This window comes from Portunus trituberculatus, chromosome 33 (assembly GCF_017591435.1).
Source record: "Portunus trituberculatus isolate SZX2019 chromosome 33, ASM1759143v1, whole genome shotgun sequence".
Taxonomy (NCBI): Eukaryota; Metazoa; Arthropoda; class Malacostraca; order Decapoda; family Portunidae; genus Portunus; species Portunus trituberculatus.
Genome location: NC_059287.1, coordinates 15,325,134 through 15,349,685, shown reverse-complemented (window position 1 = coordinate 15,349,685; position 24,552 = coordinate 15,325,134). Strand labels below are relative to the sequence as shown.

The window sequence follows — 24,552 nt, the reverse complement described above, 5'->3', positions numbered from 1 at the left end:
TAGTCTAGGATACATTGGGCTACTTTCCAGCAGACGACAGCATGGCGGTGGCATAACACGAGTTTCTCCTTTTCCTTTCTCATTTCTCTCCCTCTCAACACAACGACAGCCCCCAGCCACGCTCCCAATGCCCCCTCCTCTTCCTGCAGCCGCTACAGGTGAGGCAACGCAGCATAAAAGCTCAAAATGGCAGGGAATTAGGCATTTAAACACGAGTCACCCCCCTTCAGAGTGAGGTGTTTTGGCAAGTTGTCTCTGAAACTCGCGGACTTCCACTTTTTTGTTTGTTACTCCTTTGTTATGGTGCCCGTTCATTTCAGGTTTGTTTAAGTGACCAGTGCTATGTTTAGTGATTGTTTGGGCTTGCCACACTTTTGAGGTGAGTTATACTTGCGGGGAAATGGGCTAATAACTGAAATACGGTAACTTTTTTTTTTTTTTTTTAATTATCTCGTCATGAAGTTTTATAATTTTTGATTGGTGTGAGTGATTTGCACTACCGCTAGTTGTTTTCTTTCTATGTTGCTGCTGCAGTTGGATAGTTCTTAATCAAGTTATGTTGTAATAGTATGGGAAGTTGTATTAATCTGGTGTTTGTATTTTTACTATTTCAGGACTTATGATTCTTTTTTTTTTTACTGCTTTATGTGTTTTTTTTTTTATAAGTGGTTAAAAAAAGCTAAAAAATATATCATTGAAAGAATAACTACTTTTAATCTCTCTCTCTCTCTCTCTCTCTCTCTCTCTCTCTCTCTCTCTCTCTCTCTCTCTCTGCCTTTCGTTCTTTATTTCCTCTTACGCCTCCCCATTCTTTTATAATTTTCTCTCTCTCTCTCTCTCTCTCTCTCTCTCTCTCTCTCTCTCTCTCTCTCTCCTCCCCACCCCCAGACTAAGGCCGCCATGCCTGGGAAGGTGAAAGTTCGTGTCTTGGCAGGGCGCAACCTGCCAGTGATGGACAGATCATCGGACACAACTGATGCTTATGTAGAAGTGAAGCTCGGCCAGGTTAACTTCAAGACAGAGGTGTTCAGAAAAAGCCTCAACCCGCAGTGGAATTCGGAATGGTTCAGGTTTGAGGTAAGGGAAAGAGAGAAAGTGGGTAAATGGAAGTGAATAGGAAAGTGGAAGAGGTTGTGGAAATAGGAAGCACAGAGGAAGAGGGAAGGAAGAAATGGGAAGATTGGAAGAAGAAAGGATGAGGGTGGTAAGTGGAGGTACAGTAAGCAAAGAGAATATATGAGGAGAGAGAGAGAGAGAGAGAGAGAGAGAGAGAGAGAGAGAGAGAGAGAGAGAGAGAGAGATTAGTAAGGTAAAACGAAGGTGAAATACATATGAAATTTACAAGAGGAACCATTTCAATTATCAAATATAAAAAACAGCAAACACCTTCACATTTCCTCATTGTCTCAGGTGGATGATCAGGAACTTCAGGATGAACCACTACAGATCCGTTTGATGGACCACGATACCTATTCTGCCAATGATGCTATAGGGAAGGTGTACGTGGACCTGAATCCCCTGCTGCTTCCCCCACAGTGCCACCTCCCGTCCCAGCGACCCCACGACCCCTCCCAGCCTGGTCAGTGTGTTGGTTTTGTGTGGTTTTGCTTTTTTACCCTCTTTTTTTTTTTTTTTTTCATTTTTTTATTCATCTTTTTTTTTTTTTTTTTTTTTTGTGTGTGTGTGTAATGAGTGTAATTTGAATCTGTTGTAGTGTGTGTGTGCATGCACGCTTGATTTTATGCATTTATGGTTTGATTTGGACAATGTTTTAATTATGGTTGTTTTTATTTTCTATTTCACCGTCAGATCTTATGGTTTTGTAGAAGAAAATGCTATATTCTTGTAAATACTTTTTTGTCAATGAATTACTACTACTACTACTGCTAGTACTGTGTGTGTGTGTGTGTGTTTGTCAGTTTCCATAAAGCCATAATGGAGTAGAAGTACATAGAATCAAATTGGGTTATGAAAAGAAATCTGAATACCATCAATATATTTCACGTCTTTTTTTTTCATCTCTGTAATTCAAATCTAATATATTGCCTTGTGATGGTGATTTTCTTGGCTTCATGTGCTCTCTGTTATCAGTAATTTCTTCTTCCAGGCACAGCAGTCATGTCAGGCTGGCTTCCCGTCTATGACACAATGCATGGAATCCGAGGGGAGGTCAATATTGTCGTCAAGGTGGACCTCTTCTCGGACTTCAACAGATTTCGACAGTCATCGTGTGGAGTCCAATTTTTCTTCAGTGAGTTATTAGTCAAGCTACAATAGTAAATCCTTCTTACTTTCCTGTTGTTAATTTGTCAGTATATTATTGGCATCAACTATTATTCTCTCTCTCTCTCTCTCTCTCTCTCTCTCTCTCTCTCTCTCTCTCTCTCTCTCTCTCTCTCTCTCACACACACACACACACAAAACCATCTCTCTATAAATGCTACCTTTCCTCAGCATAACAAACACATCCTGGACATTTTGATTCATCTGCCTTCATAATCACAAGTGTTCTATCACCCACCACTCACCCAGCTCCGGAGATCCCCGCTGGGTACCGCTGCCAGAATATTGTGGGTTTTGTGGAGGAGCTGGTGGTGAATGATGACCCAGAGTACCAGTGGATAGACAAGATTCGTACTCCACGTGCCAGCAATGAAGCAAGACAGACGCTCTTCTTTAAGCTGTCTGGAGAGTTACAGCGTCGCATTGGCCTCAAAGTACTGGAACTTGGAGGGAATGCAGTCATCAGGTGGTTATTTGTAGTGGTTTACCTTATCTACTGTACTTTATTTCTAGTTTTGTAGTTATAGTCATGATTTTTTTTCTTATTGGATTGCTTAACCCTTTCGTACCATGCTGTATTTTCATATTCATCCTAGTTACTATTTGTTGATTTTATACAGTTTGAAAATTTTGTTTGGGCATTACAATAGTAAAGACTCCAGCAATTGATCTTCTGACTTCCATAGACTCTTCCTAATGCAAATGAAATTGTCTAATCATACTAAAAAAATCATAGTTGAAATGTGTCTCAGTATTTAAGTTAATTTTTCTTATATTCATCCATGTTTTCTTTATTATTTTCATTGCTGTTCATTGGTATTCTGTTCCTAGTTTGTGTCTATCAGAGTGTTATGTTTAGTAGATAGATTAGATTAATTAAGTGTGCTTCCTTCATGTATTCTATTTTGTTAATCTATATTTTGTCATGTCCTTATTTTTGCCATATTAAGTCAAATGGCTTATTATTCTATGCTTGTTTTTCTGATACCTTTTCTTATGTTGATGTCTCGCTGCACCGTCCCTAAGTCTTCTTTATTTTTAGACTGAGTTTTCTTCTTTGTTTTTTGTTTGCTCTGTACTGTAAGAAGAGGTTAAAATCAGTTCATCACTTGTAATTCCTGTGGTTGAGTTTATCTGATTGTATTTTGCTTAGAAGACAGCACTTCAAATGTAATCTATATGCTTATTTATAGAGCTTTCCCAGAATCCTCAGTTTTAGAACCAGATATCATAGATCTAATGAGAGGGATACCAAATTGACTAGTAACTTTTAGGAAATGTGATGTATGACAGATTATCTCTAATGTATATTCTGGCCCCTCCTTGCAGTTACCGTCAGTACTTCGACCTTGAGGGAGAGACGGGTATTGTGGTGAGAGGTCTGGGGTCGGCAGTCACCCTCATAAGGCTGCACTACGACACAGGCGGGGGAGGAGGCACCACACACTCCCCTTCACCACTACGAGAGATCACCAACCAGAGAGAGTGAGTGGTGCGGGACAGGGGCCCTGTGCTGTGTGTGTGTGTGTGTGTGTGTGTGTGTGTGTGTGTGTGTGTGTGTTTATGTGTGTGTGTGTGTGTGTGTGTGTGTGTGTGTGTGTGTGTGTGTGTGAGAATGATTTTTACAGTTAAATTCATGATGTCCATTTTTTTTTTTTTTTTTTATTTGATTGATTTTTGCATCCTATGAATACTTCTTTGGCTCTTAGGAATTGAAATGCTGCTTTGATAAATAGTAATGCTAGGTTCTGCTCTTAGGGAGTAAAAATTACATAGAGGCAACTATAACAAATCTTTCAGGCAGCTAATGTACTAATCATGCTTATAAATGACTGTAGTATTCAGGGGCTTATTTCTGGGTGTCATAACTGCCAGTAAGACAAAGCAGTGTAAAGCTGAATTAAAAAAGGCTTCCCAAAATAAAAATAAAAAAGGCTTTACATCTCTAGCTTGTAATACACTTGCTGATTGCTTGTCTTGTCAGTGTGAAAAATTCCATGGATTCTTCTCGGCTAATGTTCTGTTGCTCCCGTGCTCCACTAGTTTCTCTGGTAATATTGTTTTGTGGGAGTGTTGCTCTCTGTGTATCTGTTTGTGTCTGCTCATCTTCCTGTGGTGGCTCCTCCTTGTGTTGTGTTATTTGTGTTTCTCTATTCTTGTTTCTCTTTTTGTTTATATTTCTATGTTTTTTTACTATCTCTCTTGTCTATATTATTTTTGTCTGTCTTGTCTTTCTTTATTTTGAATCTTTTCTTCTACTTGTTTATGGTTTTGCTGTTAGCTTTTCAATCTGTTTTCTTTGCTTTACTCTCTTTTTAACCCTTTTTTTTCTTGTTTGGTATAGTATAGCTTTCTGTGTCTGTTTTTATTATTTCTCTATGACTAATTTTTCTGTCTATCTTTCTTCTGTTTCCTATTCCCATGATTTCTATTTCTCACTCCACATACATTTTAGTGTCGTCTGTGTTGTTTCATCTCTTGTTGCGGCTGTTTGGTGCCGTGTGTGTCTCTCTTAATCGTCTCTGGAATTACTATTATATGTTGAATCTTAATATGCTTGCTGAGGATGATTGTAAATGTGTTGGGTATGAATGCCTTGAGAACACCAAGACACATGACAGTATAGTTAACGTCGAAAGTCAAGTAACGTTCTGTGTTCATCATGTTTTGCCTTTCTCTGTAACTTCCTACTGATCTGAAAGTCTCCCAGTTGACTCTCAGTATGTTCGAGACCTTGAAAGTGAGGGATTAACAGTGGGGGAGGGATAAGTTACTTGATTATTGACTCTATGCACTGGTTGCTCTATATTCTGTGTTGAAAAAGGTGACATGATGGAGTGATGTGATTGACTGTCTTCCAAGCAGTTGTTCCTATGGTGAGGCAAGGTGTAGAGAGGGAGGGATGGCTCTCCTCCCCCCAGACCCTCTTGTTGACGCCTTATCTCAGCCGCCTGACTGTAGGGGTGATGACAGCCTGGTATATAGATGAATATTGACTTTTATTATTATTGTTGGTGTTAGAAATTTTGTTTTTATTGGTATCACTTTTCTTGGTAGTTGTTGTTATTATTATTATTATTATTATTATTATTATTATTATTATTATTATTATTATTATCATATGATGCTTGTTTTGTTTTCTGCAGTCATCATATTTTGTGATTTTAGTAATATATGTAGGTCATGCTCCATGTTTCAATTTATTTACTTACTTTTTTGCATTGTGGATCCAATTTTATTATTTTTTTTCATCAGGTAGATTTTTTTTGCTTGTCTTGACATTCTCTAAATTTATATTAATTTTAATTCCATCTTTTTCTCTCATCATCCTTCTCCACCTGATGTAATCCTGCTAATATAATCTTCTAACCTTATTATGGTTGTTGGTATGGCGTGTTGGCTAATTCGTGTCTTGCTTGTATTGGTTGATGTGTTTCTTCCTCCTGACTTAATATCTTACATCTAATGACTTCAAAATTATTTTTCCTAAATATCTGGTCTCCATTTCATTTCTGTTATTTCCTCATCTTCTAATTGATATCCATCATTTGCACCTTCCATGTAAATTTTATTCATATTTTCATCATACATCCTTGTGTGCTTTCACTCATTCTCTCTACATTTTCTCCCTTTCATTCTCTCTTGTCTCCTGTGCATTTTGCTCCTCCTCCTCCTCCCAGAGAGGAGGATCTGGTGCTAGAAAACATCTATGCTGTGTCCTTGAGCCCCTCCCACCCACTCATGCCCATCTCAGTGGTGCATCTTCCTCCTCACAAGCAGTCCACTGCTTCAGCTCCACCCTCCTGCCTCTGGCTGCCACCTGCACCCATGCACAGCCTCCACCCACATCACAGTGGTTTCCCTCACCCCTCTCCATCCACATCTCCCACCCTGCCATCTCAGTGGCTGGACCTGATGGTGGGACCAGGGGTGGGGGAGGGCCAGGATGGGAGGGGGGGCCGCTGGACGCTGCGGGGACTTCCCCTAGGTCCCCTGGGGAAGCGAAAGACTCGCCCTGCCTCCTCTGTTGTGCAGCATCCGCCTGTGTTCATGCAGCGGAATCCCTCCATGGGCTGGCCTCAGTCCAGCAGAGGACGCCCCAAACACCACAAGGCCTGGGCCGGCAAGTCAGGGCACCATGGGACGGCCCTCATTTCCCGCAAGCCAGCCAATCACGACAGTCTGGAGTCCCTGAGGGCTGGCCTGCGTCGCACTGCCCAGCGTGTCATGCGGCTGCGTGTTGGCCTAGAGAAATCACAGAGCTTTGACACTGGCACTGTCCACTCCAGGCAAATCGGGGGCACCTCCAAAGGTAACAAGACTAAAGGGCGCCTCCTGAAGGTCCGTGGCACCCCAAGACAACCACACTTAACCCTGAGACAAGCCAGAGAGTCCCTCACCTCCCCTGATGACTGTGGAGATGACTGGGATCTGGACTCCCCTGACATAGTGGAGGTGGTGGGTCTGGAGGAGGCAGAGATAGGGGAGGAGGATGAGGAGGGCCCAGAGGTGACCAGCATCCAGTACTCCTTCAAACGAGTCTCTGCTGCCCACTCCGACCCGACTCTCAACAGAAGCATCTTTGCCAAGCAGCGGCTGGCGGCGGCAAGGACACGGCAGCCCGCCCCCATACAGCTGGTGTCTTCTGATGAGGAGGACTGCAGCTCTGGTCAGGGCTCTTCTGATGGCAGCAGCCCAGAGTGCCAAGTTCAGCCACCTTTGCCTATTTGCTCCCCTAAGAAGCAAAAGTTCTATCTGAGTGAGGACAGCCTGGAAAATGTAGAGCCTGCCCTTCTAACCCTACCGCCTGCCCCATGCCGCTCCTCCAGTGACTCTCAGCTGACAGAGCTGGAGAACTACCCTGGCGCTCCACCTCGACCCAAGTGCCACACCTTTTCGGGCAAGGAGAGGCCCAAACTCTTCTTGAAGACCATCCGGGGTCAGAACGACCTGCACCTGATAGATGGTGACAGGGCAGACTGCCACAAGGCTGCTACAAAGGCACCACTCTCCTCCATTGTCTCAGAGCCCTCTCCTGAGCCCCCTGATTTCACAGACAACACCCAGCCGTGCTGTGTACCAGAGGCAGACCACCCTGCCACTTATAGATCCACAATAGAATTAGCAGAATCAGAGAAAAGAAAGATGGTTCTTACCTTAAATTCCTTCCAGTCTTCCAATCCATACACACACTCATCCACCCTCCCTCTCCTCCCAGCCATTGCAGTCACTCCCTCCACACCAATCCTTCCTGCCAGGTCCCGCACCTCTCCTGGCACTCTGGGGCAGGAGTGCTTTGGTCATGGGGTGCAGGGAACTCCCTCCCTCCTCACTAGCAGTATTGTAGAAGGCAGGGAAGGAACTGAGCTCATTGCTGCAAAGGAATCATCATTTTTCTCTTTCACCTCAGAATCATCCTCTTCTTCACCATCATCCACCCCTCCTACCATCTACAGTACTTGCCAATCTCCACTTCCTCCTCCACTGTCACTTTCCATTCTTCCTCCTCCTCCTCCTTCCTCTCTTCCTCATAGTGTGAGCATGGAGAATCAAGAAATGCTGGAGTCTGCTTTAGATGTAGTAGTGTGTGCTAAGTGTGCTCCTCCTTCTCCCGCCCTGCCCTCGCCTCGCCCCGCCTCTAGCCTAGACATGCTTGCGGAGGTCCGGCCAGGCTCGGCACCCTCTGTCGGCTCCCCCAAGCGGCCCTTGGCCCGTAGTCGTCACACTAGCGGCTGTTACCCCTCCTTCGTGTCCAGGAGTCCGCTGCCCCCAGAGCCTGATGCACCACAGACAGCCCCCATCCCCCAGCCCAATGGAGTGGTTGGGGGAGGGCCAGGAGCAGGAGGCACAGCTGCAAACTCCTCACCCACACACTCCGGGAAGCTGGCCAGTCCTGCACGCACTCCTGGGGTCTCCATCAACAGACGCTCTTCAGACTCTGACCTCTCCATCACACCTAAAGGTCAGTATGCTCATTGCCTTATATCCTGACTTTGTACTTTTGTTTATTATGTAAGGGACACTGACCAGAAAAATTAAAAGGGCCTACTAAGATGCCAGTCCTCCAAAAAAAGATCAAAAGGATCATGAGAAATTAGAGGATAAGTGTGTTGAAAGCTTCCTCATTAACTCTAAGGACACAGTATAACTCCAGACATTATTCAAAGTCACCAGTGTCATCATGAGTTCTGTCAGTCTCTCCCTCAAACACAGGAAGCAGCCTGGCAGGGAGTGGAGGCTCCTCGGGTGGCGGTGTGGTAGGGAAGGTGGGAGGCGGCACAATGTCTGCCTCTCATCACCGTCCTATCATGACTCAAGAGTCCTTTGACCTTCTGGAATATCCTTTCCTCACCATGAAGTCCTTCCCACCTGGCTTCATCCTTCATCTAGGTAAGGAGTTTAACTTGTAGCACTGTGACCTTACGATACCAACAAGGATAACAGTAAAAGAATCATGTCCAGTATTTTATTTCCCAGTAGCAGCCTCAGAGGAAATATAAGCACTGATAATAACCTCATCTTAACCACACGCTGCAGGAGGAACTGTCAGCGCCCGGTCTGTCAAGCTATTGGACCGGCCACATCCCCCGGAGGAAGCAGAGACTCGGGACAACTGGTGGACGCAGCTCAGGATGGAGATTAGGTCCCACACTCGCGCCTTGGCTTGTAATGTGGTGCTAGGCTATGAGGAATTCACTACTATAAGGTAGGTATTGCCTGGACTGGGATGTGCAGGAGACACTCAGGATCTTTGTTTTCATAGTCTAGTGATTTGTTGGTAGGTTTCAACAGTTGTTCTTGTCCATGTTGCTGTTTAGAGACTAGTACCTTGGTGGGCATTTTCTCATGCTTCTTTATTATTATCCTTGGCTAGAACACAAAGATACAAAAGACAAAAACAAAGATAAATTCAAACACTTCTTTCCTTATCACCTGATGGCTGTATTGCATTGCAGTGACGAAGTGATTGTGCTCAATGCCACTGGCACGGCAGCTGTGATCAGCCTTCGCTATCTGGAGACAGACAGTTTTGGGGGCATGTCGGGACTGCCAAGATCCCTCCGTGACCCCATGACCCTCTCTCTTGACCGCAAGGACTTTGAACAACAGCAACAGCAGCAACAACAGCAGCAACAACAACAGATGCAGCAGGGGGGAGTGCCACAGCAGGCCCCAGGGAAGATCCAGGCCTGCAAGGAGGGACACACAGGCTCGCAGGTTAGTCAGTCTGGCTCCCACAGTGTGCCTTGTGTAGCTTTTGTTGAGTACCCAAGATCAGGTGGTCAGGTTCAGATGATTGTGTTTAAGTCAGCCAAAGATCTCCTTGTAAGCTGCATACAATGGCTGAGTGGAGACAGTTACAGAGGGTGCTTTAATCATTGTTAGTGCAGATTTTGATGAGATTATTCTTGTATTTTTATATAATTTGTATATCTAAAGAGTGATGCTAGGTAACACTTATCTCTGGCACTTTCCTATGCAAAGTCTTGATACTTTTAATTGTTTGTTCTTCTTCAGGATAATTTCAAATGTTTCCAGGAATAAAGTGAAACATTATGTATAATATGTCTCTTTCCTTTTCTATTCCAACATGAAAATGATTGGAATCCTTAACAAAGATATCATTTTTGCTTGTCAAGTGGGATAACTGAGGCATGATGTCCTGCCGTGCCACAGTGTGGGAATGAAATATAGGAGGGTGTGTTCTGATCCCCTTCCTTCATCCCTTTCATTTGCCTTTATGATAGGCAAGGAATATAGCGGCAGTGTTATAACCCAGCTACAGAATTAGTGGTCTGGCCATGGCTGCTCTGTCACTATAGTAAATATCATTGTGCCCTGCCAATAAGCCTTCACTCATTGTCCCTCCACTGTGCTACACCCTTATGTTGTGACAGCAAAATGATCAGCAGTAACAGACATGTAGCGAGGTGTTTCATGAGATCTATTACTAAGAAGGATCCTTGCATAAATAAGCACCAGTAACCATCACAGGAATATGAGAGGTGTTGAGAGTGTGTGTGCCTTACAGGGCTGTGGGTAAGATAGTCAGTGGTACAGGAGGTTATAAGGAGTTAGGCAGATACAGTGGAGGGTGTGAAGACTGTGATCTACCTTTAAAAATCTCCATAGGTGTGCTTGAGGCATAGAGTTTCAAGCCCTCGCCCTCTTAAACGATTTGTTGTGAGTACCTTGCTTTCCTCTCTGCCTCCTGACTGCTAGACACAAAGGCAAATACACACACACACACACACACACACACACACACACACACACACACACACACACACACACACACACACACACACACACACACACACACACACACACACACACACACACACACACACAACAGACCTTCTTCCAATAGACAGGGTGGAGGAGAGCAGAACAAAAATGTTTTTTCATTAAGGAATTGCAGTGCTCCGTTTCAATCCTTAGTATAGAGTTGCTCTTAACTTTTTTTGAAGGTAACATTTGTGATTATTATTTTTCCTCATGTCTTAGCAAACTGTGAGTAATTATAAACATGGCCTCCACATGCCTACTATTCACAGGGCATGGTATGGCTGTCCTTTGAGAGAGTTCACGAAGCAAATAAGATATTCTTTTATTATACGATCAAGAAAAATGTGAGAAAAGACACTGCACAGTTTTTGTGTTTGTGCCTCCCCTGCACTGCCTTGTTTCACTTCTTTTCACTCACTGTGCTCAGGATTATGGGTCAGCAGGATCTAACCATGTTGATCTTCAAGCTTGAATGTTCTTTTCACCGGCATTAAGGCAACAGATTGACCCTCCTCTACTCCTCTCCCTTCATGTCATTGATCTTATTTGGTCTGTGAATAGCCTTGTGGACCAGTAGCTCCCAGACTGTGTTGCTCCCTTGTTGACCCCCACCCTCCCCTCCCATAGTAGTCACCAACATTTACTTGCACAGTAATGAAGGTGGTGCAGACTTGACAAATTATCAAAGGTTTTGGTTAACATCCTCAATATGTTGAATATAAATGTTATGTATTATATATATTACATGTTAGCAGCTTCAGAAGTCAGAAATAGCTTGGTGCTGCACTACTTATTGGCTCCCTTCTGTGGCCACAACCCAAATGACTTGATAAAACTGTGTGGCTCTCTGTTTCTCCAGTATTGGTGTGTACTGGGAGTCAATTCTAACATGCCAGCACACCCATAATCCCATAGATCCCATCTTGCCTCTAGTTTGCTCTGCACAGTGTTGTTTTTTGTTGTTTTTTGTATTAACACTACACTGTCAACTGAAGTACTAAACCAAATGCTCACAGTTTTGTTATTAAGTAGAAATCTGTCCTTTGACCTTTTAACATTCATTTGTCTTGTAAGTAATGTCAGTATAACAAAAACCTGCTGTACTCAATATTCTGCTGTAATATAAAGATCAGTGCAGCCTCACTAAGAGTTTAAGGACATCATCTTCTACTGGAGTACACTTGGAAGTATTGCAATTTGTACATCAGTGTATAAGTAACTCACCTCCTTGAGTTCTGACTCACACAAGTTCATTGGAAGAAGGTTTTATTAGCACCACTGCACTCAACACTGCTGTTCTTTTCCTCACTTCACTCTTTGCATCCTCTTTTCTTATTTTGATTAATTTAATTCTTTTTGCTAGGCAGTAGTCAGCCTTGTACTATTGCTTGCTTAATGCACTCACGATTAAGATATATCACTTGAATATTGGTAAATAGGTTTAAGGAAAATTAAGTATTTTCTCTTTTCTCTTGAATTATATCTAACATCTGGCATGAATTATAATTCTTGGCTTCTATAATACTATACTTCAAATCTTTAGGTCATGCTTGTATTGCTTGCTCAAATCCAAATCCAATTTTCTTAGAATTTTCTGCACTTTTCCAGTCACATGATTTAACCATATCATTCTGTCCATATAAACAATGAGATCCTCTTTTATTTTTCATTTTATTCTTTTATGCTAGATGCATTGTTTTGTTTTTGTTTTAGTTTCCACAGCACGCAGCACATTGCACTGCTCGGTTTTCATTAGTGGTAAGAATAATTGCTGTGTACTCTTAAGAATAGAAAGGCATTGCATAGTGCCTCTTCTAGATTTTTGTGTCTTCCTCAACCTTTCTATTTTCTGTACATTATTATTCAATCAAATTAGGGTTTGGGCTTTATTTTACATTATACTTTACTGTAGTTAACATTAAGGCATTGTTTTGGAAGGATATATATTAAATACTGTACATAGAAAAGTATGGGTAAGGTTTTCCCCTGCAGCTTTGTTTTCCTGAGATTCCCCTTCCCCTGTAGAGAAAGAGAGACAATATCAATGGAGTTTGGCAGCAGTGAGCTCTGTGTGAGGTGAGGTTTTGGCATCCCTGTAGTGTGAGGTGGAGCATGACAGGCAGGGACACTCTGGGTCAGGGTTGGGTTCCAGCCTCTGCTGTGGCTACCATTGTGACTGACCCTGGAATCTTGAAGTACTGCTTTGCTGGGGTTTACTCATACATAGTTACATTAAGACATTTTTCTTGAATGTCTGAATTAATGTTTTGTGTACATGTTGGTATTTAGGATTGCAGAGGATTTTGTGTTAGCTGTTGTGTACATACCGAATCATTCTAGCTGCTGCGGAGGGCTGGCTCACTACGCTTACCAAATTGTGAGGCTTCGCCCTCCAGAGCAGCCGGTGCTACCAAGAACCGACGAATGGATGGGGTAAAGGAAAAGAAAGGAAGAAATATAAGTGTGATCCACTCACTAACAGAACCACTTTTATATGTAGATCTTAAAGAGACGTTTTAATTGTATGCCATCCTTCAGTAGTTACTTTCCATTGAATATAAGTGTCTGTTGATCAACAAAGAGTGGCAAACAAGAAGTTACTTTGTAGAGAGATCACTTGTGTGGCATTCCTTGTTGATGGATGGATGGATGCACTTCCTTAGCTCCAGTGAGTTGCCTGATTTACTTCCCTACTTTGAAATATGTCACAGCTCTAGACAACAAAAATAAATGGTTTTTTTATATATAGTTTAGTTGGGATGAGTTTGCAGTTTATGCAGTGTCATGTACTAATTACACTGTACCTCCATGTATGAATTTAGTCATTGTTTTATCTATACACACTCACGACTGAAAATATTGTTAGAATGTATAATGATATCTCAGCATAGTGGGGATGTGATAGATGAAGCAGTGAGCCAAGCCACTATACAAGTTGCTGGCAGTGCGTTGATGGTCAGTTTGGTGGTGCATCGCTGACCTGCTGTGCCACTGTCCTGCTCCTCCAGCATCCCTCAATCCTCACTCCAGACTGCTGCTTTCCCTCACACTTTGTTGGGAAGTGTGATACCATAGAGGAGTTCAGAAATGACATTTTCATAATCATTACATGGACTTTTGTGTATTAGCAATATTTTTAAAGAAATTAGTGAGATTTGTTGGTATAGGTGTTGGAAATAGGGGCTTATAATTTATTCCAGCCTATGATATACATGCTGCTGCCTCACTGCATGATGTATAGCACTTCATGGCACCACTCAGAGCTTGGAATATGACTTTGGAGTAAGATTTCTTATCATTCATCTATTAAATGTCCATTGAGAGAAAAATATCAGTAGATCATCAATAAGTAATTCTTCCTAATTTCACATACAGGGAAGAATCATACACTCGTACAATTTAAAAGCATAATATACAAACCATCTTTTTGGGTATCAGTGCACTGTTTTTTTCTTCTCATTTTGAAGTTTTGTTACTTGTCTGCCCTCAATACAATGTGAAGGGAGTTGAGATCCATCACTAATGACTAGAGTTAATCTTGCCATGCAGCCTTTCATATAGCACATGTTGGATGGCTTATTGATATTTGAGGACATTTAGTATGTTAATGACTTAAGGCTAAAAGGCAAGAATAAGAAACATTCTTGCAAACATACTATTGAAGGAATTACTACCTTTGTTGTTTTATTATTGTGTGTGTGTTTCATCATTTTGTGAGATGTGGAATATGCATACACTCACAGTCTTTAATTTCTCTTTTACTTGATTGTTTTCCCCTTACTATTTCTTGGTAAATCCTATAATGGGATCATGGCATATTGTTGAGGTATGACATTTATTTCTGTCTTTGATGTCTCAGGATTGCCAACATTCAGGCTGCTTAAACGTCCATCCTCATCTCCCCAACAGACATGCATGAGTCGTAGTCACCCCTGCATAGAAGACGGGGTGTGTGGGGAAGGTGGCGGCAGCAGCAGTGGTCCCTCTCAGTCCACAAGCAACCCCACTCCAGGCTGCCCCACACACACCTCAGCAGCTCCTACCCTGCCCCCGCTGTGTGCCATGTGCCACGTTCCCTACTCTGAAACATCTCTTCCATTCAGGGTCAAGATCTCCAAGTGTGCCGTGTGTAGGTGAGTGGAGGTGGTGTGGTGGTGTGGTGGTGTCTCAGGGCCTGTGTTCTTGGCCTCAGAGGTGCTACAGATGGCTTGACTTGTGCAGCAAACAACTGATTTTAGTAAATATAAGGACAGATCATTCTCGGTTCAGGTAATTGTTTAGTAAGACTTCATAGATTTAGCTTTTCCCAATTTCTCTTGCAAATTTGTTTCAGAAAAGGAAAAGTGCCAGATGTCCTCTTCACTACCCTGGAGCTGCCAACGTGCCTTCCTGTCTCTGGTAAGCTGCAGTAATAATCAGCTTAGGCATCTATAATTCATAATGCCACTCTTTTTCAATCATTTATTCAACCAAAGAATTCACAACTGGCTTATTTAAGTGATACTGTATGAGTTAATTTTTTTATGTACTGTATTTTTATTGCACTTGTGTATTACTTTTTTCTACTTCTCCCTTTATTGTCATTTGTGTCACTTTCATCTTGCATCTTCCAGGCATAGGTTGTCTCATCCAAGCCAGAGTTGCCAGATCTAAGAAGGACCTCAAGGGTGAGCTGAATGCCAAGGAAATCTCAGACTCCTTGCCATTCCTGGAGTATGAGCTTCATAAACACCTTATTAACAAGATGAAGGTATGTGGAAGGTGGCTTTGCATTTGAAGATGTATTGACCATAAACTCCTATTGTCTAATAATAAATTTTGCTTTACCTTTGTATTATTTTCATTATATATTTTGAGACTATACATGACTTGCTTTACTATTCAAATTGTTGTAGAATTTTCATGCTTAATAATACTTTGATTTTTTTCTATCATTAGAATTTCTGACAGTTTCAAGTATCATTAAGTTTTGAGTTCCTTCCTGATCTGAAGCACATTCCTCCTTACAGATCAAGGGGATGAACTCACTGTTTGGGCTGCGGGTGCGGGTGACGGTGGGTGAGCGGCTCATTGTTGGGGTGGCCACGGCAACGGCAGTGTTCTTGACGGCACTTCCTCCCCCGCCAGTGCCCCGGGTGACCACAGGGGGGGCGGGGCGGGAGGACGAGAAGCGGCGAGTGGAGGTACAGAAACTGCTCCATGCCACCATCGCCCGCAACAAGGAGTGCTACGGCCTCAAAAACTTGCCTACTGTGAGTTACCAGAGTTTTAATAGTGTTTCAGGCCAAGTATTTGCTTTAAAATTATGTTATTCCTGTCAGTTATTTCACTGTTGCATTTCAAGATTCTTCAAGCATTTTGTACCAGCACCACATGTTCATGATGTGGTGGTGCCTTCTTTCTTTTCATTTCTTTTCATTAATTCTCTCATATCTTTTTTTTTTCTCTTTCTCTTTTCCTTTTGATGTTTCTTTAAGTCCATCATAATTATTCTTCACTGCCCTCCACTTTGCTCATTTCCTTTTCATCTTTCTCTCTTCTCATCATTCATAGTTATCCTTCATTGCCCTTCACTTTACTCGTTACCTTTTCATCTTAATCATCTTTAAGTTAGTCTTAATTAAATCTCATTGGCCTCCACTTTCCTCATTTCCTTTTGACCTTTCTCTCTTTAAGTCTGTCATAGTTATCCTTCACTGGCCTCCACTTTGCTCCTGCAGGATGTTGGTGATGAAGGAGTGCCCTCGGATACCGAGGATTCCGAAGATGACCTTCCTGAGATTGACCTCTCCTCAGGCAACAAAGACACTTCTGTCCTGGAGGTGAGGTACTCATGGTCAGGATGCCATTAGTGAGTTTTTTTTTGTAAGAAGGCAACAAAAATGATCAAACAAAAAGGCCCACTTATCTAGATGTCAGTTCCCAAGCAGTTCCGAGAGAGTTAGCCAATATATATTGAGGTTTTCCTCTTCAGTGAGTTTTTAAATTTTTTATGTGGTTGATTTCAGTTATTCTTTTAATTCTAGACTTTCTTATTTTGAAATAGATATATCTCACTGTTTTGAGGAAAGACGACCAACCATATTTTTACGATGCTTAATTTAGGTCAGTATTCCTTTAATTCTAAACTTCGTTAGTTTTCAGTTGAATATGTTTGACTTCTCGGATTCCTTTGGCAGCTTGACGATATGGAGGATGCAGAAATGATTGACCTGTTAGTGGAGGCCAGTCCGCCGGTTCACATGGTGGCGGTAACCACTCAACTACCGCCTGGAGTGCCACGGGAAACCATCGTCACCAACCTGCAAATGTTCACTCGTGTGTGGAGGGCAAAAGTACCCGCCTTGCTGAGTCACAACATTTTCAACCACTATTTTGACAAGTTGCTTCAGGTGTGTCTGTGTATCTGTGAGTCTGTATTTACCTAGTTGTATTGTACAGGGTTCTAGTGGGGCTCATAGTGTCCTGTCTCCATATCTCCATTTATCTAGTTTTTCTTTAAAGTTATGCACACTATGTGCTGTGACAATTTCCTTATCCAATGCATTCCATTTATTTCCACCGTTCTGTGTGGAAAACTGTATTTTCCAACATCCTCCACACACTGCCTCATCCTGATCTTTTTATGTCCTCTTGTCCTTCCATCTCCTTCCGCCAACAGCACCAGGTCTTCTTTGTCTATTTTTTCAATATCATTTACTATCTTATACATTGTTATTAGGTCCCCACGTTCTCTTCTATCCTGTAAGGTTGGCAGTCCCATTTCCTTCAGTCGTTCTTCATATGTGAGGTCCTTTAATTCCGGCACCATCTTTGTAGCAATCTTCTGTATCCTTTCCAGTTTTCTTATATCTTTTTTAGAGCTCAGAGACCATACCACTGCTGCATATTCCAGCCTTGGGCGTATCATGCTTGTGATGATTTTTTTCATCATATCTTTATCCATGTAATGAAATGCCACTCTTATATTAGTCAACATCTTATATGATAGTCCAAATATCTTGTTTATGTGTTTATCAGGGCTCAGATTTTCTTGTATGATCACTCCAAGATCTTTTTCCTCTTTTGTCTTCGTTATTTGCTCTTGTCCCATTAAATAGTTCCATACTGGTCTTCTCTTACTCTTTCCTAGTTCCATTATGTGACATTTCTTGGCATTAAACTCCAATTTCCACTTCTTGCTCCATTCATAGATCTTGTTTAAATCTTCCTGTAACAGTAGACAGTCCTCTCTGGTTTTGATAACTTTTAGCAACTTTGCATCATCAGCGAATAAATTCATATAGCTGTTTATCCCAATGTGAATGTCGTTTACATAAACTTGAAACATAATGGGGGCTAACACTGACCCTTGTGGCACTCTGCTAGTTACTTTACTCCAAGATGAGTATGTATCTCTGATCACAGTTCTCATTTCCTATCCTTCAAATAATCTCTTGTCCATTCGAGCAAGGTTCCACGCAGTCCTCCTATGTTCTCTAGTTTCCAAAGAAGTCTTCCGTGAGGGACTTTATCAAATGCCTTTTAATGTCCAGGTATACTGTGTCTACCCATCCATCTCTGTTTTCAAGTCCTGCAATAACTCTGGAGTAGAAGCTTATTAAATTTGATACACATGACCGCCCTGTCCTGAATCCAAATTGTCTGTTTGATATGACTTGCTCCTCTTCTAGAAATTTAACCCACTTTTCTTTGATAATTATTTCACATAACTTCGCTACGACACTTGTAAGTGACACTGGTCTGTAGTTTAGTGGTTCAGTTGCCTTTCTTCCTTTAAATATTGGTATTACATTGGCTCTCTTCCACTCTTTTGGAACTTTCCCTTCATTTATTGAACTTTTAATTATTTCCCAAATTGGCTCCAGTACTTGCTCTTTACATTCTTTTAACACCCAGCCTGATACACCATCTGACCCCATTGCTTTTCTGATTTCCAACCTGTCCATTAATCTTTCAATATCCTCTTTGTGCACTGCAATCTCCTGTAATCCTTGGCAATTCAATGTCCTATTAGGTTCTGTGAAATCATCATCTTCAGTGAATACCGTTTTGAAGCTTTCATTCATTATTTCACACATTTCTTTCTCTGTTTGGTATGTCTTTCCTTCTTTAATTATTTTTCAATTGTTTCCTTATTCTTTGTTTTGCCATTTATAAACTTGTAGAAAAGTTTGGGTTCATCCTTGCTTTTATCCACTACATCTTTCTCAAACTTTCTTTCTTCCTCTCTCCTTACTCTAATATATTAATTTCTAGTATCTTTGTACTGCCGACTATTGTAGTCATTTCCCTGCTTTAAAAGTTTCTTCCACGCTTTATCCTTTGCCTTTTTTTTGCTTGTAAGCATTTAGCATTGTATCAATTATGTATTTTTTTCTGAACTTTATAAACAGGAACAAACTTTTTTACTCCTTCATAGTAGTTTTGTAAGAATATATCATATTTCTCTTATACAGTCTTCCTGCACATAATATTACTCCACTGAATAGCAGCAAAATAACTCCCTAATTTTTCAAAATCCTCTCTTGCATAATTTAATCTCTCTCCTTTATAGTCTTCTCTGTAAATTATCTCGTCTTCCTGCATTTGTATCTCTACTGTCACATGATCACTTTTCCCCATTGGACTAAGGTATTGTATGATTGGAGGGGACTCTGGTTTCTTTGTGAAGACTAAGTCAAGCAACGATGGTTTTTCTTCTCCCCTGTACCTTGTGGACTCCTCCACCCATTGGTCCATTGTATTAACTATAGTTAGTTGTAACACTTTCTCACTCCACTGCCCAGCATTTTCCATTACTTCCATCTCTCTCCAGTTTATTTTTTTACAGTTAAAGTCTCCAACTAAGAGTATTCTTCTATCTCTTCTTATCATGTTATCTAGGCACTTTATTGCCTCTCTTTGCATATCTTTATGCTCTTCTGATCCCCATGTATTAGTCTTTGGTGGAACATAAGTGACTATAATTTTTCTTTTCTTCAAATCTTCTGTTCTGATTGTTACTCCCAATACTTCCACTTTATCCTCTCCATATTGCACATCCTCCACACATATGTTATCACGAACCATTATTAGCACTCCTCCTCCCCCTTTATCCTTCCTGTCCCTCCTCCAGGTATTATATCCTTCCTCTTTAAAGTTGACATGGATCTCTTTTTTCAGTTTTGTTTCAACAATACACATTACATCTGGCTTTTTCTCTTTCAAATAATCCCTTACTTCCAATATACTTGATAACAAACCATCTATGTTAGTATAAGTCACTCTTAATTTATTACTTCCTCCACGACCTCCTCTTTTTCCTTAGGTACCAGTTCTTTAGTCTCATATCCAGAACCCTACAGTAAAAATTCTTCTTCTCTGTCTCTGTCCTTTTCTCATTTTTTTTTCCTTAGCTTCACTTCTTAGCACTTTGTCCTTTTCCCTTTCCTCTATGTTCATATCTCTTTTTATCCATATTTCCTTGTGATCAATATCATCGGCCAGCTTCCCTTTACTAGCTATAATTTCCTCTACAGTCACTTGAGATCTCATTTTTACCTTCATTGGTCTCTTTCCTCCTTCACTGTACCTTCCCAGTCTAATCACTTCCTCTACCTCCTGCTCAAATTCTTGTGTGCTGTCTTGTATTCGTTTGATAACTGTTTGGGCCATTTCCCTTTCTTCACGTTCTCTTGTGAATTTATTTGGATTTTTCTTTTCTCTCATCCCATAAATCACAAAGCTTTTTTTCTTGTCCACTGTATCTCGTACTAAATCTTCCTTCTCCTTGATAACCTCTATTACAGTGACTTTGGTGTTCTCCTGAATTTGCCTCCTTACCACTTCTGAAAATTTGACTTTTTCCTCTTCTTGCTCTTGATTCCATTCATTTCTTAGTTCTTTCAACTTGTTATCACCTAGACCACCTTCTACCCTGTCTGTAATCCCATGCTGCACTTTATCCTGCAAGTTCTTTGGAGAGCTTTCATAATTTTGACATGTTTTAAGAACGTCATTTTGTTTCCTTATTTCTAGAATCTCCTCTTTCAATTCTTGGTTTATTTCACTTACTTTCTCACATTCAGTTACTCTTAGTTTCAGGGCTGTGTTTTCTGCAAGCAGTTGGTCTTGTTTATGCATAAGACTGGTCATCACCTCCTTCATGTATCTTAATTCTCTCTCTACATTAACAAGTCTTCTCATATTACTTCTTTCATCCTGGAAACCTGAGAAATCCTTATCCATAATATCATCAGTCAGTTTTCTTAAACCTATAGGGGTTTCTATAATGCGTTGGTTCCCACTCGGTGTATGTTTTGGTTCCATCGTATGCCTGGCAGTGCTACTTGGTTCCATCTCTCATTGTTCATTAATTAGCTATATGTGGTCTAACACTTATTTCCTTTGGAGATAGGAGAACCTATGGCCCCCTTTCCCCCTGTATATACGTCTAGGCCTGTGGTCCAACTCCTTTTGAAGTAATATCAGCGCTGCTCAGATGCGTGCGTCCTGCTTGACAGCTCCGTGTGTATGTGTATCTGTGTGTTTGAGACTTGTGTGCCTGAGAGTCTGTGTCTGAGAGTCTTTGTGTCTGTGAGTCTGTGTATCTGTGTGTTTGAGACTTGTGGGCCTGAGAGTCTATGTGTCTGTGTGTCTGAGAGTCTCTGTCTGTGTGTATGTGTATCTGTGTTTGAGACTCTTGTGTGTTTGAGAGTCTATGTGTCTGTATGTCTGAGAGTCTGTGTGTCTGTGAGTCTGTGTGTCTGAAAGTCTATGTGTTTCACTGTTTGATCTGCTGCAGTCTCTGATGAGACAGCCAGACGTTACCCTACGGAACGAGCTCAGAGCTCATTATTTCCGATCTTCGGATAGACCTGAGACCAGGCCACACACCGGGACAACAAGGTCACAACTCCTCGATTTACATCCTGTACCTACTCACTGCTAGGTGAACAGGGGCTACACGTGAAAGGAGACACACCCAAATATCTCCACCCAGCCAGGGAATCAAACCCCGGTCCTCTGGCTTGTGAAGCCAGATGTTGGTTATTAATTATATCTTTTTTTCTAGTCACTTGTTCCTATAAACTTCTATGTGATTATTTTGGTAAAAAGACACAAGCTAGATATCTGAAATATTTAACAGGAGTAATGGAATAGTATTAGTCAGTAAGTCTTTATATCTGATCATTCATTTCTATTAACCTTTTTCCCACAGTGTATAATTCATCCACTAACTCTCATTTCTATGAACCCACAGAGAGTATTATTTCATCCACAAACTCATTCCCTTTAACCTTCTTCCCCTCAGAGTGTATATTTCAAGGTTCGTAAACTTTCTCCATGCATCATCTCGGGTCTTCAAGTGAATGTGGAGTTGCCAGAGGAGGACGAGATACAGATCAGCCTCTTTGGGATGGTGCTGGGACAAGGGTCTCTTCCCAATGTCCCATCCCTCCCCCAAACCACCATCTCTCAAAGCCAAGTCCCTGTGCCCCACTCCATCCATCCTGAGGTCCCACAGAAGAAAGCTAAACAAGGTATGACTGCTTGATATGTAAACTTTCTCTTTTGTGCTTCTATGGATGGCATTTTTTGTTGTATCTGCATATTAAACTTTGATTGTGAATTAGATAGATGATTTCTATAACATTTTTTTTGCTGTTGACTGAGTTTTGATTTTGATGTATGAAAATTAATAGTCCTAAGTGATTTTGTGTTTATGTACAGTGTGTGATATGAAATAAGTAACAACTGTGACATATTTCTTCATCTTGGGTAGTTGATTATGTGATAGGTAAATAGATAACTTCATTAGAAATAATAATAATTAAATAGCCAATTTATTTTAATCAAGTACTGTAGAATAGGATATTACTTGAGTGATAAATGCATGAGTTAGTGAATTCTTGAATTGTTTGAACTAAATAGAATAGAAAATGACAAGAAAAAATTACTTCGTTGATTGATTAATTGGTGAATTACATTTTTGAACCAAGTAGAGTAGAATATTACAACAATTATTAGGTGATAGATGCTTTGATTGACTAGATAGCTGAATAGTACAAACCAGGCAGAATAGAACACAACAACAGCTGAATTAACTGTTGAATTATTTGAGTCAAGTAGAATAAAAGACTACAGTAGCTAGTAGAATGGAAGACTACAATAGCTGAATTAAGTGTTGAATTATTTGAACCAGGTAGAATAGAATATTACAACAATTCCAAAGCACCACCAACAGATGATGGGGAGATGATCTTCAAAATGGAGGAGCTGGTGCCGGCATCAGAGGAGACCAGCAAGCCAAGGCCCATAGCTCAACCTCTACCATCTACCACTACCACCACCACCACCACCACCGCTGCCACCACCACCCCAAGTAGACCACTAACGGGAGGCATCGGAGGAGCCCTGTCCATCACCCCTGTGTCTTCCTTCCCTTCCATTCCTTCCTCCACCTCCATCAGCTCTTCCACATCTTCTGCTAGATCTTCCCTTCGCTCCAAGAATGACCCAAAATATTGCCATGTGAGTAGAGATATTTGGTTGTCTCATCTTGTGGTTGGTTGGGCAATTACATATTTTTTATATTTTTTGTGTAAGAGGGGAAATCAGGCCAAGGGCTACAAAAACAAGTAAACAAATAGGCCCACTTAGATGCCAGTCCCTGAGCAGGTTTGAGAGTTAGCCAAAAGAAAAGGATAAATATCTTGAAACCTCCCTCTTAAATGAGTTCAGGTTAGAGGAGGATCATAGGAAGATTTGAATACAGAAGTAAGCAAGAAGTTCCATAGTTTACCAGAGAAAGGGATGAATGATTGAGAGTACTGGTTAACAATTGCATTAAGAAGTATAAGAAGTGACAAGTGAAGACATACACAGCCACTCCTTATCCCAGCACCTTTTGTGTCCTCAGTACACGCCAAGAGAGAGGTACGGAGTGGAGATAACCCCGCTGTCATACATCCCTGGGGCACGCATCGAATCTTATCTGGGGAACCTCAATTTCTTCTTCATCAGGGAGTCCACCAGCATTAAGGAGGTGAGGAAGGCAAGGAGGATGTGTGTACTTTTATCATATCATTGGAGAGATTGTCAGAGATAGAAAGGAAAGACTTGTTATGGTTATTTACTGTATTTTCTTCCTCCAGAGTGGTGGACTAAGTGGGTTCATGGGCAGCTTTGTCACGGAGGTCCTGGCACTAGTTCGAGCACATGTGGCAGCTCTGGGAGGCAATGCAATGGTAGCTTACTTCATGTCGGAGTGTGTCCTCCTTCACAATCCTTATAAAAACCAGGTAAGTTGTTGTGTTTTTATATTTGAAAATTGAAAAGAGAAAATCAGGATGGAAATAACTCATGGTATCTAAGAAATTACCTGAAACATTAAATCTGCCTTGAACAAACATCAGGTAAGTTTATATTTCTCACTTAGATCTCCTACTTCAAAGTTGAAAGGAGAAAACTAGGACAGAACTATCAGACATCTTCATCAGATCTGCCATGACGTTATTAGTATTTCCTTCATCTTTTCTACTTTGCAGGGTCAGTGTCTCATCAACGTGGGAGGGGATGTGGTGCAGGTGCAGTACAATGCCACGACTCTGGTGTCTGATGCACCGGTGGAGGAGTGAGTAGCTCAGGTGAGGATGTAAAATGAGAGTGGAGTTCTCTTTCTTCCCTCTAACTTTCTTTCTTTATGTAAGAAAGATAACCCAGTGAAGTGCCAATCCAAAATGAAATGTCAAAAGTTTCCTAAATAATTAATTGCCACCGATATAGTTCAAGTCATAGGAAGGAGGAAATATAGAAGACGGATAGAAATTTTAAAGTTTACTGGAAAGAATTCTGGTGAACTCTTGCATTAGAGAGGTGGGGAGAATAGGGCTGAGAGAAAGTAGAAAGTCTTGTCCTTACCTCTTACCTCTATCTTAATACTTCCTACGGTAGTATTCAGGTTTATCACTTAAATCTCATCTAGTGGTTTTAAAA

General features: G+C 41.3%; 1 protein-coding gene across 7 annotated transcripts in view; it reads left to right on the top strand.

Annotated features, from left to right (window-relative positions):
• The window catches only part of LOC123512167 (C2 domain-containing protein 5-like), a 25,522-nt gene continuing 970 nt past the window's right edge, over positions 1 to 24,552 (top strand). Inside the window, exons 1-21 of one of the 7 annotated variants that reach the window (XM_045268382.1) lie at positions 1 to 158; positions 889 to 1,077; positions 1,411 to 1,579; positions 2,108 to 2,251; positions 2,533 to 2,749; positions 3,613 to 3,768; positions 8,040 to 8,245; positions 8,497 to 8,673; positions 8,821 to 8,989; positions 9,240 to 9,501; positions 14,482 to 14,705; positions 14,906 to 14,970; positions 15,186 to 15,322; positions 15,582 to 15,824; positions 16,293 to 16,394; positions 16,752 to 16,964; positions 21,869 to 22,097; positions 22,802 to 23,088; positions 23,477 to 23,602; positions 23,712 to 23,858; positions 24,105 to 24,552. The exon at positions 24,105 to 24,552 is cut by the window's right edge and continues 970 nt beyond it. In XM_045268382.1, coding sequence (XP_045124317.1) covers positions 901 to 1,077; positions 1,411 to 1,579; positions 2,108 to 2,251; positions 2,533 to 2,749; positions 3,613 to 3,768; positions 8,040 to 8,245; positions 8,497 to 8,673; positions 8,821 to 8,989; positions 9,240 to 9,501; positions 14,482 to 14,705; positions 14,906 to 14,970; positions 15,186 to 15,322; positions 15,582 to 15,824; positions 16,293 to 16,394; positions 16,752 to 16,964; positions 21,869 to 22,097; positions 22,802 to 23,088; positions 23,477 to 23,602; positions 23,712 to 23,858; positions 24,105 to 24,194 — 3,540 coding nt within the window. In that variant the 5' untranslated portion in view covers positions 1 to 158; positions 889 to 900 and the 3' untranslated portion in view covers positions 24,195 to 24,552. Of the gene's footprint in view, positions 159 to 888; positions 1,078 to 1,410; positions 1,580 to 2,107; positions 2,252 to 2,532; positions 2,750 to 3,612; positions 3,769 to 7,925; positions 8,246 to 8,478; positions 8,674 to 8,820; positions 8,990 to 9,239; positions 9,502 to 14,481; positions 14,706 to 14,905; positions 14,971 to 15,185; positions 15,323 to 15,581; positions 15,825 to 16,292; positions 16,395 to 16,751; positions 16,965 to 21,868; positions 22,098 to 22,789; positions 23,089 to 23,476; positions 23,603 to 23,711; positions 23,859 to 24,104 lie in introns of all 7 variants that reach the window. The other 6 variants (XM_045268381.1, XM_045268380.1, XM_045268379.1 and 3 more) reach the window with 6 other exon arrangements.